At 43.3% G+C, this 14826-nt stretch overlaps 1 protein-coding gene across 1 annotated transcript in view; it reads right to left on the reverse strand.

The window, feature by feature from the left end:
• The window catches only part of dennd1b (DENN/MADD domain containing 1B), a 120724-nt gene that overhangs the window by 54440 nt on the left and 51458 nt on the right, over positions 1-14826 (reverse strand). The window contains exons 6-10 of the mRNA XM_069680173.1: positions 9709-9778; positions 7871-7951; positions 5963-6022; positions 2624-2677; positions 1964-2074 (exon numbers count right to left, since the gene is read on the reverse strand). Coding sequence (XP_069536274.1) covers positions 1964-2074; positions 2624-2677; positions 5963-6022; positions 7871-7951; positions 9709-9778 — 376 coding nt within the window. The remainder of the gene's footprint in view (positions 1-1963; positions 2075-2623; positions 2678-5962; positions 6023-7870; positions 7952-9708; positions 9779-14826) is intronic.

The following is a 14826-nucleotide window of genomic DNA, read 5'->3' on the forward strand; positions in this document are numbered from 1 at the left end:
TCGCAACCAAACCAAAACAGCTCTCCCTGAGGAAGATGGATGTGTAGACAGATGAGGGGATGAAGGATTGCGGGGGGATAAAAGGCTTATGGAGGTGAAGGTCTGACGTGGAAGCTCTTAAAAAAATCATAAATTTGTTAAAGGAACGAGCCAAGATTAGCCTCCAGGCTGCAGAGAACTGTAAATCACAGACAAAAATCACCCTCTTCCTGCTGAAAAGAAAAACACTTTCACCCGCGAGTCTGATCATTTACATCGCGTAACTCCCGTGTCACAGCACAGCGTGCGAGCTTAGACCCCGAGCGGAGGTGCAGCTGGTCTGAGGAGCTGAGGGGAGACAGGTTGGAACTCTCAGAGGGCTGGGTAATTTTTACAGCTCGTCCTGATTATGGCTCCTGTGGGAGAGCTTGGGTGCTGTTCCCTCCAGCACCCATCACCACCACCACCACCACCACCAGCGCAGGCCCCTCCGGCTGTTCGCTGTTCTGCAGCCTGGTAGACACCGAGGCAGGACCGGCTACACTACAGATACAGATAGGACTTGGATGACATCACTTCCCTCTCCCATCTCCTCTGTCATAAACATTTGGCTCTGCTTCATCAGCTCCAAAGATAACAGGGGGGAGGATGGAATGAGGAACAGGGGGAGAGAGAGACAGAGAGATGTCCTCCCTCATGCAGCAAACTGACAGAAGGGACTTATATGAGAGTTACGGCATGTAATAGCGGATAATTTAAGGCTTCTCGGCCATTAATATGTTACAATTATAAGACAAACAGTCAAATATAATCCGGCTTGTCAGAAAGTGCTGATAGCGCGGCCGTCTGACTTTGAGACGCCCGGGCAGAGAGGGAGTCAGGGGGGGGGGCAGACAGATCAGTTCAGCTCTCTCTGTACAAGCAACGTAGCCGTGTCAGATAAATACTCTCATCGTACTACTTAGGGTTTGATATCCTGCTGGAATATTGATGAAGAGGATCATGTTCAATGTAGGAAGTAGTCCCAACATTTGAGCTGTAAGAGGGCAAATCGGTGTCTGAATTTGGTATGAAGCTGGAAATAGAAACTGTGACTGTAGGATTTTAAATGAGCAACATTTTTACTTAAGGTGCTTTTCAACCAAAAGTGCGAGGAACTTTTAGTTCCAGGAACTTCTCTTCGAGGAGCTAAATCGCTCCTGTGGCCCGTTGTTGTCTGCGTTTCCACAGCGGCTAATATGACATATGGAGAAGCAATAAAAGTCATTTCACTACACCTCCAGTCCAGTAGGTGGCAGTACGAAGAAGACAACAAAGATGAAGCCTTAAACGCGACACACAGGCCGGTGTCATCATCTGTGCGACACTACAGTTAGCCTGTTAGCATGGAGGAGGTTTAACTTGTGCTGTTTTTGATTGATCTGAAGTCTCTTAAACATGGCGGGTGAAATAAAACGCTGCGAGTACTCGAGCAATCAGAAACGATCAGCACTGCAGGCCCCGCCCTGAAAGTTCCTGCACATTTGGAAAGTATCCCCCGAGCAGGGGATAAATCAATTACCCCGGAACTAAATTTAGACCCTGGTTGCTGCTGTCGAAACGCACATTTATTATAGAATTTCTTTGGTGCAAGTGAGATGTTTGACAGAAGTGTTGTTGCTGTTGTTGTGTAGTGAACTTGTTCTGTTTCCTGCTCAGGGACAACAGCTGCAAATGAGCTATAGCTAACTCTTGTACAGCTAAGAAGCTGTGCATTATACCTGTCAAATAATCAAATAAATAAGTATCCTACGTTATCTAATATAACATACACTTTCTGCCTGAAAGCATCCCTTTATCTTGACTGAAACGTTCAGGCAGCACCTCCTTCATGTGGCTGCAGGATCTGAATTGTTGTCTAACCCGTCTTCCCCCGGTGCCTGACAGGGCAGAGCTGATAACGGAGAGAGAAAGACTTAGAGGAGGGGGAGGATGACGGACTCACAGTGCTAAGCTTGCTTGAGGTAATGATGATGCGCCGTTCATGCAGCATACTGGCGTAGAGCTGGAGCATGTTGTTGATGTCCACAGCCACAAAGTACTCTGTCAGGTTCCTCTGGAGAGACGGGAACAGAAGGAGATGCAGCAACATAACAAACTGTCCTTGCACAACTTGCTTACAGGAAAGTGTCAATGCTGCAGACTGTGAGTGGGCCTTAAAGGGAGAAGGAAAAGGACTTCCACCTCAGCGCAGTCAAAATAAATACATTAAATACAAAGATTTAAAGCACATTAATGCCTTCAGGCAATTTGATAAATGCAGGTTTGCAAAATAGATCAAGGTTGCTTAAATTTGTCACGCTGTTTTTATCTGTTGTAGCGTTCCTTTAAGAGTTAAGGCGCTCGACTTGAGCTCAAATTTGAATACAACATCAACAAAGAGCAGTTTGAATCCTCTAATACCCGTGACAATCACTGAACTTCGACATTAAAAGTACAAGCACCACAGGAGATAAAACTGCAACAAGAGCGTGATGCAATGATTTCAAAAGGTGACAAGTGTATCTGATTAAAAACGATTAGAGGCAGAGATGTTTCCAGAAGAGAGGGGTCTCTCTTTATCTCACACACTCTCTTTTCTTTCCTTTACTCCATGAATACTTACACTCTCTGGGATAGTTGGCAGTCCATTGATATCCGGGGCGATGAAGTAGGAGTGCTGCGAAAACACAAACACGCAGGAGAGAGAAGAGGGAAGGTCACAAGTGAAGCACAGCACTCAAAAAGAAGAGAATGAGGGGAAGAGGGGGGGAAAGGCCTTTCACTTTGTTCTATGATTTATGGCTCATCTTCAGCTCTGTCTATATGAATTGCTGAGCCGGTGTCTGAACTGTGGCAATGCTTTTATCAGGCCTACAGAACAGAGGAGGCTCAGCTCCCCATAGACGCAGACTGGGGTGATGTCTCCGGTGGAAAACTGAGTCTTTATTTAAGCATTAAATAGGCCTGCGGAGCACCAACACACACACACACACAAATGTGTGCCCGTGTGTGTGCACGTGTGCCTCCACGCAGACACACACAGGTTGTTTAAAGGATCACAAGGCTGCCTGTCTCACTTTGGGAGAGCAGCGCAGGTTCAGTGTTCAGATCAAAGGGGCCTGAGAGAGGTGCTGTTTGGAGACAGGTAGACAAACCACCACCTGAAACACACTATTGTGTGTCTCACACACTCTCTCTCTCCTGTATCTTTAGTGCACCTGCTCTTCTTGAGGCCTTTGCTCAACCATCTGTTGCAGATCTTCCCTTAAATCCACTGTGGCGCTACCTATTCTCTTAAACTGCATAAACAGGGTTTAAAGGATTTTTTAAATTTAGTCTTCCAAGACTGGTGACTACTTTTTACTTGTCAGGAAAATAACGACAAATGACGTCAGACTGATGGACAGTCAGCGTTTCCTTTAATAGTTTAGAATTTGATTTGTGGCCTCTGTGTCAGAAGGAACGACATCCAACACCTGAGAGCTGGTTGCACGACAAGATTGCATCGCAAGTCTGATATGAAACATTAAGAACTACAAAAGAAGCTTTAAAAGGAATTTAAAAAATGAATGAAAAATGCAACATTTAATTGCTAAAACATTGTTAAAAACTAAGTACATATTAAGAGCAAACGTAAGAGGAGCCATTCACAGTCAGCCACCCCATGCAGCAGAGTACCATCACCACCGAGACAGAAACATGTCTGATTAAAGAGACATGAGAAAACAAGAGAGGAGAGAAAACCCGTCACAGACAGTCAAATATAGAATTGAAAATTAAACGATGATGGAAAATGTCAGCTTTATGGGTCTAGCAGAAATGTCCCTAAATGTAAAATATGATCAGCAACGGTTCATTTCTACAAACTGCTTAAATTAAATAACCACCAGTAAAGAGACTGATGATAATTAGTCTGAAGTAACAGGGTTCAGTAACATCACCTCTGTGGTCGACACTGGAACAGTTAAAGTAACACAAAAATGTTTCACCCTTCAATGAATGTGTATTATATTCCCACAGGAGGGTCATCGTTAGAGTCGAGCGCAGCTGAAAGGGGGGTCAATTTAGGCAGAAACAGGCATTAAAGTGGCTTTGTCTTTTCAAAGATAAAGCATGTAAAGATTATTTGCCAACTCTTACGCCTGCTTCTTTAGGGTAAGTGGGTTTATTTAAATGTTTGAATTACGACAGCAATATTTGTATCTATATTTGGCACGGCTACTATTCCACCTTTAAAAGCAAAAAATGAAGGTTTTTGTGCAAAACAAAGGTAGTTTAAGAATTTGTTTGAGGCTCTCTTTTTCAAGCTATGCATAAGATTCACATATAAGTCAAATTTGTGTAAAGAATATGTATTTTCGGCAGATTAAAAACCTCCAAAAGAGGCCGAACTTTGTTTACAGCAGGTTTTTTGCCAGTAAGCAGGACACAAGCATATCTGCAGGGTTTTCTGCTCTGTGACGACGTGCAAAAGAAAAAAGTATAATAATTATGTTAGAATTTCATGTTTTTAATGCTCTTCTTCTGATGATGAACACTGTTCAGTGTAAGCTCTTTTGTCTCGTAAGGAAACTCTGCTGCTTAGTTTGTTGCAGTTCTGTAGCTGCTGAGAAGCAGAGGCAGGCTCGTTAATATTACAGCTTAACTGTGACACAATTACCGCCCCAACATAGATTTTTTTAAACAAATATTAGCCACAGAGAGGTTAGCTGTTGACACAAGTACACTTGTTAGAAAAAGTGTGTTTGATTTACAAATGTTAATGATCTACACTTGGATGAAATCAAACTTTTTACAGTAAACGTTTTTTGTTTTTTGGCGTTTTCGTGTTGCATTTTTTTCTAATTTTATCAGCGGAAATTTAAAGGAGCTCTCTCTCTCTCTCTCTCTCTCTCTCTAGCCTAGAATTTTTACTTCTAACATCAGTAAAGGACAGTTGCTTGGGGCACTGGTTTAGCTCAGCAGTTAAATCACGCGTCCTACAAACAGAGGCTAAGGTCCTCGATGTGGCGGCCCCGGGTTTGACTCCCACCCGCCTTTTGCAGCGTGTCATCCACACTCTGTCTTCCCCTGTTTCCAACACTATCACTGTCCTCTCTCTCGCTCAATTAAGGCATAAAAAAGTCCAAACAAAACAAATTAAAAAAGACAGATTTGAATCATATATTCCTATTATAACTTGTTGATGAGCTCATTGGTAAAGTTTCATTCTTTGTTTTTACACAAAGTCTAACGGCCAAAAATCCCTCCGGTGCTGCAAAAGTGAAATTAAATCTCTTTGCATCTATCTGGTCTCTCCATAGTCAAATGAAAAGAAGCTGGAAAGCTACTTTAACCAAACATAGACATTTTAATCAAAGCTCGGGATCTTGAGGCATCCATCAATACAACCCCCATAATCACACATACAGTAGCTACAGTACTCTGTGTTTCTCTCCAGCTCTCTCTCCCCGCGCTCTGTGTGCTAAATAATGTTTCCCCGATGGTCTACAAATTCATGGCATTGTGATAATCACAAGCCATGCTCCTCAACTCAACCCAGCCTTTCATTGGCTGTTTGCTTGCTTATCTGCTTTTCTCTTGTTCTTTCGAAGACATGTTTATATAAAAACATTGAAAGTGGGTTAACTGGAAAGGCATCAAGGAGATTTTTTGAGCACAATTGCCTTTGCTTTAAACATAGAAAGGGGGAGAAAAAAACTTTTGATATTCAGAGAGAGAATATAGCAGTGTGGAATGGCATTAATCATTTACAAAGTTTGATTGTTTTCCAGAGAAGAAGAAACATACACCAAGGCCCAGGATAGTTTGTTTTTGTTATATTTAAAAAGATAGCGCAGCTTATTTGGCCAAATTGGAAAGCCGTGGCTCCCATGCGATTAGTACAGCGGCGGTTTCATATTTCACAGCAGCCTCCTTCCCTCCTCCCGTCTCTGCCGCTCACTCATTCCCCTCCACTCACCGGCTCCTTGCTTCGCCGATCTCTCAGTACTTGCCCAGTGGCAATATACAACTGCTCATTCTTGCACAATGAGAGAGGGAGAGAGAGAACAAAACAGGGTTCACACATGAAAGGGGACAATGATCCTTCTTCTTCTTCTTGGCTGCCATGATAAAACAAAAGCCACTCTTTTTAGGGAATAATTCTGCTTCATCAATTAAATATCAAACTAGTGGCTTGTGCAGAAAAAGAGATGAAGCTATCACCTCTGTTCTCCGGGGCTTCTTTGGCGATGAAGCTCGGAGACTCACATGAAAAGATTTGACGCCCTTATTCGGCGGGTAAAGAAAACTGACACAAAGGAAAAATAAGACACAGGGAATTTTAATTGACCTTGTTAACCTTTATAGAGATTTATTGATTACCTTATATTAGTCTGGGCATGGTGTAATTAGATGTGTATCCTTTGGAGACCTATGGTGCTGTTAAGACCTAAAGTTGCTTGTTTAATTGGAGCGGTGGTCCTCAAGGACAAAGGCTAACACTGAAACTAAGGATGCACGATGATGGAGTTTTTGTTGATATCCGATATGCCGATATTTTCCAACACTTTCGATACCGATATATCAGGCATGTTTTTTTCCACCTAATTGCAGAGAACATCGAGTCTCCCCTGTAGTGGAATTGACATCATGCCTATTGTTATTGGAGTGGCCAAAAAATGCTAAAAAGCAGACATCTTGCACCCTTCTTCACGCTTGACGGAAGAGGCATTGTACAAAAGGTCACGTGATCACTCACGTTTCTGAGCGCACCTGAATGCAGCATCCCCCCGAAACACGGCAGTGAGGGAAACATGCCCGGACTTGTTTACTGCACCTACTACGGAGACATCAGTGATCAAGACGGACATTTTTTTTATCGTGTGTGAGTCCATGAACATGTAAGTTAGTTTTGCACTGATGTGAGTGTATTTTCGGCGTGTTTGATGTTAAGTCCGGTAAAATGATGAGAATGTGAGCTAACTGTTAGCTAGTTAAGAGTTGTGAAAGTTGTTTCACTTCTATTCATTGGCTCGAGGTTCTGTGACTTTTAGTCTTTATTTGTATATTGTTGATAACTTTGCGCAGGCAGTGCGCGCACACTCATGCCGAGTTAATGTCGTAGCATTACGTCAAGCTTTTTTAGCAAAGCATCGAGCATATAGGCAGAATTAAAGCGTTAATACCGATAATGTTGTGCATCCCTAACTGAAACTCTTTTAATACCATAATGGTGAGGAGAAAATAGAGATATAAGCAAAGAAAACACTTTACATTTGTACTTATAAAGGCTTTTGGGAGCGAAAACTGTGCGAGTAACACACAGGGAGAGATTGTGTCAGAGCGAACACAAACACAGGCCGACTTTGAGCGACCTGGCTCGTTAAGCGCTTTCACTTTCTGATAAGCAGGAGACACGACGAGTTGTGAAAGGACCCTTCAAGTTTAAAGATGTCCGGCTCGGCCTTATCACACAAAAACCTGTTAGCGCCACTTCTTGTTTCCAAACAGAGTGTCAGCCGTGGGCCCTCTGCGTCTCTCTGTTCCTACCTAGAGTATCTCATCTTTGTTTATCTCGTCCCATTTCAACCTCTACACTTTGTCCATCTCTCCCTTTCACTCTGATTCTCTCAGCCATGTGTGTCTCGTCCTCTCTTCTTTGTAGTTCTCATTATTCCTCCTTCTTTGTCTCACTTTTTATACTATATTTTAAGCGTCTCTACTTTTAACTACTTGAGCCAGCTGTTATCTCCTCTTCTCCTCCTGCAGTCTCTTTCCAGATGCAGCACACTACTAACAGTACCCTACCTGTCCTCCCATCCCTGTTCCTACCTCCACTCTCAGCTGTCTCGCCTGTGATAAGGGGGAATACGAGATCTATACCTACCACACTCAGGTTGACTGGCGTGAAGGGCTTTGGCACAGGCAGATCATAGAGAGAATTCAGCATGTCATTCAAGTCATTTTCCTGAGGGAGAGAAACAAACAACAAAGAGAGAAAAAGAAACAACATAGGACACATGAATTTTATTTACTTGTTTTTTGTTGATGTCGCGAGTTATGTGTCAATCTTAACAACAGTGCTGGGACAGGCGCTGCCGCAGACCAGAGGGCAATCCTGCAGCGAGGCCTGAAGGGCTCCAAAACATCCGACTGACATGTGTTTAACGAGCAATGGCGAGGTTAAAAGACGGCTGAGCGTGGGGTTGCAGACGCTTATTATCCGGCGGCGGAGATTTACGGCCGAGAGCGGGCTGTCGGTAATTAAACAGGGGTCCCCGCTCTAAAGACGGGGGGCTTTAAGAAGCCGTCAGAGGGCTAGCTTGACCACAGAACAGGCCCTGAGATTATCCTCCCAGCATTTATGAGCTCCACGACAAGACTGCCATTTACACTCCCAGGCCTCTCGCCGGAGAACCGACGGAGACGACACTTTGTAACTTTTACAACTAAACTAAGTGATGTTCACGCAGAGGTCGGGCTTTGTTGTTTGTTTGAGAGTCTTTTTCTTTTTGCCCTCTCAGGGAACTTTGTTTTGGTTTTGGCTACGAGCCGCTGCTCGTTTGAGGAAATGTGCGTGCGTGTGTGAGAAATAGAAACTGGAGAGGAACGGGCGGCGATGTACAGTAAGAGAAGGAGAAGGGCGGGAGGGAGGCGAGGGGGGGAGGAAGGGGTTTCGGGATGTGTGCGATCGAACAGCCTCCTGTCATGAGAGGCTCAATGCTCACACGCATGGTCAGCAACACGGCCTGGGGAAACAGTTCATTTACCCCTCGCCTTAAACCCTCATCGCTCTTCTGTCTTCCCTCGTCTGTCAACATCTCCCTCTCGCCTGGAACGGACAGCGGGGTAAATAGAAACCAAATCATGCACACTAACACTTCAGTCACCCAGGATTTCCAGCAATCTCTCTGCCTCTCTCACACAAACTTGTCTGTCTCTCTCTTTATTAGACTTTCCCCCTGAATTCCTTTCAATCAGAGAAAACGTGTGTTTATGTTGAATGTTTATATAATCTGCTTGTGATTGCCCTCTTTAGCGGGGCTCTCTCCGTCCTCATCACTGCTCTCTGAGGGTCTTGGAAGAAGCAGCGACTACATGACAATTGAAAGCGGTCCCAAAGCTCCCCGCACGTCTCCCCTCGCTCTCCCTCCCTCCCTCCCCTCCATCTTCCTCTCTCTTCAGTCAAAACATGGGAACATCACCTACACCCTCTGCGCTAGACGCTGCACATCTCCCCAGTTTGTTGCATATTTTACATTTCCCTCCCTTTGCTCGTACAATGCAGTGAATAGTCTGGGGAAAAGACTTTTGTGAAGTGCGAAACACTCGTGTGTATGTTTGCGTGTGCTCCCCCGTGTGTGTGTGTGTGTGTGTGGGGTTGCTTTTTTTTTTTTCTTAACGATTTGTTTTCCAGTAAATCATCAGGAATAACTTCCAGTGTCAGATCAGCGTTTGGTCTGTGAAATGTCAACATTGTTGCTGCTAACAACAGGAGCCAAGTGGAGCCCGAGACGGCGAACAAAACTTGCACACAAAAGACAACATGCAGCAGCAGAGGAGCACAATGGAGGGAACATTTCACCACAGTAGAGACGCAAAAACACTAAACTGTGTGCTTGTTTCTAAACGGAATCAAACCAACGTATCTTACTGTCACGTAATGTGCTCTTACCACATCTAATACTGTAGATATTCAATTACAAGCAGTAAAGACAAGGTTACCTGTTGTTTTGTTAGGTAGTCTGCGAGGGTGTTCAGTAACTTGTAGTAGATTTCAAACCATGGCAGGTAGCTGGAAGAGTCAGAGAGACGAATGTGTTAATGGAGCAGTTTAAATTCATTTTAAAACAATGTGTGCCATCAAAGCAGTTAGGATCACAGAGTCTCAAAGCACGCACCTTAAAATTCAGTGTATGAGACGCACTTTTAATACATTTTTTTATCTATAAAGTGGGCTGCGTCCCATACGCCGGTGCGACCAATATACCAGTATAAAATGCAGAGAGAGGTATTTTATTGTGTAACCCAGACGATGGCGCTATAATTAGCTAAAGCTTCCTCACGGACATGCGCCGTCTTGATCGCCAGTGCAGCCGCCACCTGAGCTCAACTACCCCACCGCTAGATAGCAGGACAGCAGACTCTGTGTGTGGGCTGTAATTTGTTAAATGAAAATAAACTGAAAAAGTGTTGAAATAATTCGTTTACACGTTTTTATTAAGTAATAGCTGGAGAAAACCTTTTTTCCCTTTTGGATAGCCCCAAAAACAAAATGCATCTTATATTCCGGAGCGACTTATATTACAGATTTTACGTTACATATGTATGTTTGTAGATACAGCTCCGCTACAGCTACAGACCACTGCGAAAATATGTTTTTCTCTGCTTCTTCTATTTATAAGTTTGTGTTTGAGAAATGAACTTTTGTTTTATCATAAACAACATTCATCCAAAATTCCAAATACAATATTTCATTTAGGTCTTTCAGTTGCAGAAAATGAGGACCGGTTAAAGCTCCTGTGAGGAGTTTTTCACTGTTCATGAAACAGACTGAAATTTATTCTGATGACTCTCTATGAGCTACAAAAGCAAACCAGACCATCAGCGACAAGATTGATTATTTCTATATAGTTATTATTAATGCCTGAAACTGCTGGTGGGGGGTAGGAGTCAAAGCCCCGCTGCCTTTGTTTACAAGTGACTGATAAAAAGCACCACTTAAGCACGTATAGGACAGAATCAGCAAAGAGATAAGGGGTACAGCTTTGTCCCTAGGGGGCGCCAAAATAAACACAAACCCAAAGTTCATAACGGCAGCTTTAAAATAACCAAAAGATGTTTTTCAGAGCTCGAACAAAGCAAAGAAAACAAGTTCATGTTCATTTTTAAACAACAGAGGACTTGTGTTTTAGATCAGAAATCAATATTCGGTGGAATAACCTGGTTTGTAATTACAGCGTTCATGCATCTTGGAAGTCTTTCACATTGCTAAGTGACGTTATTCTAGCTCGTCTTGGCCCGATGGCTTGTGACCATCCATCTTTCAGTGGGCTTCAGATCTGGAGATTGGGCTGGCCGTGACATATAGAGAGAGATGCTGATTTAAGCAACATTTGGAGTGGTGTCTTATATTTTTTCCGGAGCTGTGTATGTATATGTACAGAAATTCAGTCTTCCGAAAACAACATCAATGTCTATTAAAGTATTTCAGCCTTTCCTGGACAGTACACGCTTTGTAAGCTGTGTGTTTGTTGTGTATAACCTTGTATTATTACTGTGTTCATGCGCTGACCTATTCCTTTAAGATCAAATGCATGCAGGACATAGATAAAGGATGGTGCGACTCCAAAGCACAGTCATTGTTGCATTGTAAGGGGAAATGCTGTCTAGTCCTTATTATGACATTCTTTGTATCCGGGGCTCCGCGCGCTCAGGATTCCTGTCATTTCTGCTCTTTAAGCCAAAAGAAAAGCAAACAAAACAATGGACTTCAGCTCCTTAAACAAAGAGCCACCGTCGCTTTAACACGAGAGATGGTTTACAAGCATGCTGCTCACAGATGCACAGGCTCAACAAAAATGCAGCCCGAGTTACCCCCCCTCCTCCCCTCCTCCTCTTCCTGCCCCTCTCTCTCTGTGCTTCTCTTCGTGCCCTTCACATTTTAAAATAATCTCTGCCGCACGCAATTAATGTACAATAAATAAATTCATTAACGCGCTCAAAATAATTTATACCGCGCTGTTTGTGTTAAAGCTAATCACTAAGTACACCCACCATAAGCTAAAAGCATCTGCAGCACGGCTTTCTTTACAAAGTTGACACTTTCTTGGCCAAGTCGACGCGCGCTCTCGGTGGAAGATGGCCAACATTTTTCTTTTGGCATAAAAGCCGCGAGGGCTCGGCTCGTTTAATGTTATGCAATCAAATAATAAAATAACATGCTGTCCTATCAAGGTATTGAATTATTATTTAGTTTGGGGTTTTAACATGGAGTTTGCATGCATAAATAATGAGTCCAGATAAGGTCTTGTTAGCATTGCGATGAGATACACAGACTCTTGTTAATGCTTCATTAAGTTGGCTGGATGCAGAGGTTGAAACGTGAATTAGTGGCCGAATGAGTCGATCAGTGAGAGTGGATTCTTAGTTAAATAAGTCATTAAGACGTTATTTAAATCAAATAATAATCAGACAAAGAGCTTTAATCTGCAGTTTCCTAGTTATATAATAATAAGAGTGAAGTTTGACAGCGTGTGGGTTTATGTGGAGTCCTGCTCAGGCGCTGGGCTGGAGACCGAGGAGCTTCCAGGCCATGGGTCACTGGCTGCTCTGCAGACTGGAATTAACAGACAACAAGAAAACAATAAAGTGAACCTAATGCAAATTTTCATATTGCTAAATCCGCGAGGGGCCAACGACAGGCCGCGTTCCCGGAGGAGTGCAGCCAAGCGCACCAATCAGAGAGGTTGACTGACCATTAGTCTGAAACAATCAGCCTCTTAACACGCCGATATTTTGACGTCTGTGTGAAGATTTACCGCAATCAGGTCACACTCGCAGGAGAGAACGAATCAAACACGCGTGTGTTAATTCACATGCTGACCGGATGTCAACCTGAAGACCTATTTCTGCCCCGTCAAACAACGCACACACGATCTGCATATGGGGTCAGTTTACATTGAGCCATTACGGGGGAAAGTTCAGCGTGATTTAATGACTCAGGGAGAACAAAGCCTGTGTGTTATCTCCGCCTCCTGTTTAAGGAGCCAGGCTTCTGGACATTAATCCTTCATTTTTCACAGTTGAAGGGGATGTAAATAGGACTCTCGCTGTCAGAGCAGCCGTCAGGCCTCACAGATCTCACAGTCATTACACTCCTACACCAAGGTGCTGTAAATCCTTTGTTTTAGAGGAAAAGGCATGATTGCTGAGGAAGGCAGCCAACCGAAAATTATCAATATTCTTCAAACATCTTCCTGCAATAGGTAACAGGATCTTATGCTTTATTCAAATTGCCATACACTGAATATGACTTAAAGATGTATTGTTTTGTTCCACTTATCCCAACCGCCCCGCCTCGCCTCGCCCCGGCTCTGCTCTCTGTGTTGATGCAAAGTTAAAGTTTGGAAAGCTTAGAGAGATACTCCTACTCGTCACAGTTCATTGCTCAGATCTGTTTGTGCTTCGCAAATCCTCCGATAGAGAGAGAGAGAGAGAGAGAGAGGCATCCATCACCGGAGTGCTCAGTGCGTGGGGGCCCCGCAATCTCTCCTGCCATTTTAAACACATGTCTTCTCAAAGTGCCATGTACTCGAAGAGCGAACCGGTTAATGTGCGGCCCACTCACAGCCACGTCGTGCTCTCGATCCCGGGCGCAGTCCACCTAACAGAACAGAGATATCTAACAGCAGACGGGGCCGTGGAGGGGCCTTTGGAGCCTGCGTTATCCTATTACGAGCAGAAATGTGACAAAGATCGAGAGAGAAATAACAGAGAAACTATTACCAGAACATTCTGGATGCTTCCAGTCCTCGAAGCTAAATAGTTTGACTCTCTCTGCACACTCGAGCGCTTTTATCAGCTGCCATAAACTACCTGTTGGCTGCTAGGCACGACACTTATTCCTGTTCCTTAGATGAGTGTTAAATCTCCTTTAATGCACAGGCACCTGTAATCGTAAGTCATCTTACACTTTGTAGACGGCTCAGAGGAAGATTTTATTACACCTTTACTTTCTCGGGTTAGAGGTTAAGTAGAGAGAAGGAAGTATCCTCCGGCGACCCGCTAAGTGACCACTAACTGGAACAACGCGGTCACTAAAATGTTGCCTCCCACATGAAACTATTTGCATTTTTCACCTCTGAATTAATCACTTTTTAAAGAGGAAATCCTTTAAAAGAATAAGAGAAGACAGGGGATTGAACTTCTGGTGTGTTTTTTTGTAGCGTTTGTCTTGGTAAGGTCGAGCCTGAAGGGAGCACGGCCCTTTCAGCCGCGGCTGCAGCGGGGGAGACTACAAAGGGCCGTCCACATAAAACTGTCCTTCTCATTAAGGCACTTCCTCCTGTAAGCAGAGGTGACAATTTTACGGTCCCAGCACTTCAACAATCACGGACACGCAAACTGTTTTAATTACTTAAAGTTTATATGCATGTGGAATTATAGATTAAATGGATATAAACCAATTTTGGATTTAGACACATTTTAACTGATGATTCTTTAGTATAAGGAAGTTACATTATGTGTATTTTATTAGGTTTTCTTTGGTTATTTTTCACATGCAATACACAGTTTTGCATGAATAATGCGGCGGAATAAAAGTCAGAATAAAGAATAATAAACAGAGAAAATAAAGGACCTTTAACACGCAAACTTAATTTACACATTTCCTCCATGAAATGTCTAAAATGTTTTTTAATGATTGAATATTTTTCACATATCTGCGACCAAACTCCCGGGGTCACTTACAGTAAGGGAAAAGATCAAGACTTAAAAAGAGGAAGAAAAATGTAACTGGAAAGCAAACAATCAAATTGAATCAACAAAAAAACCCAGAAAACTTTCTATACGTTATTTTATTAAAAATGAAGCGAGCCATGCAAACTACTCAGAATGCATAATGAATTTTATACATCATATGTCAAATGAATTAGCATGTCTAACTCAGCGAGAGGGACAGGGGAACCTCTGCTAATTGGCAGTGAAGCTTCATGCATAATTATGGGCCGAGCGTCTTTGCTGTCGCGCTGTGGCAGTAGCCGAATAACGAGGAGAAAAGAGAGAGAGAGAGACAGACAGAGAGAGAGAGAGAGAGAGAGAGAGAGGGAGAAAAGAAAAACA

Source organism: Semicossyphus pulcher, unplaced genomic scaffold, assembly GCF_022749685.1.
Source record: "Semicossyphus pulcher isolate SPU_LCO1_2020_fin unplaced genomic scaffold, fSemPul1.0.p SCAF_4, whole genome shotgun sequence".
Classification (NCBI taxonomy): Eukaryota; Metazoa; Chordata; class Actinopteri; order Labriformes; family Labridae; genus Semicossyphus; species Semicossyphus pulcher.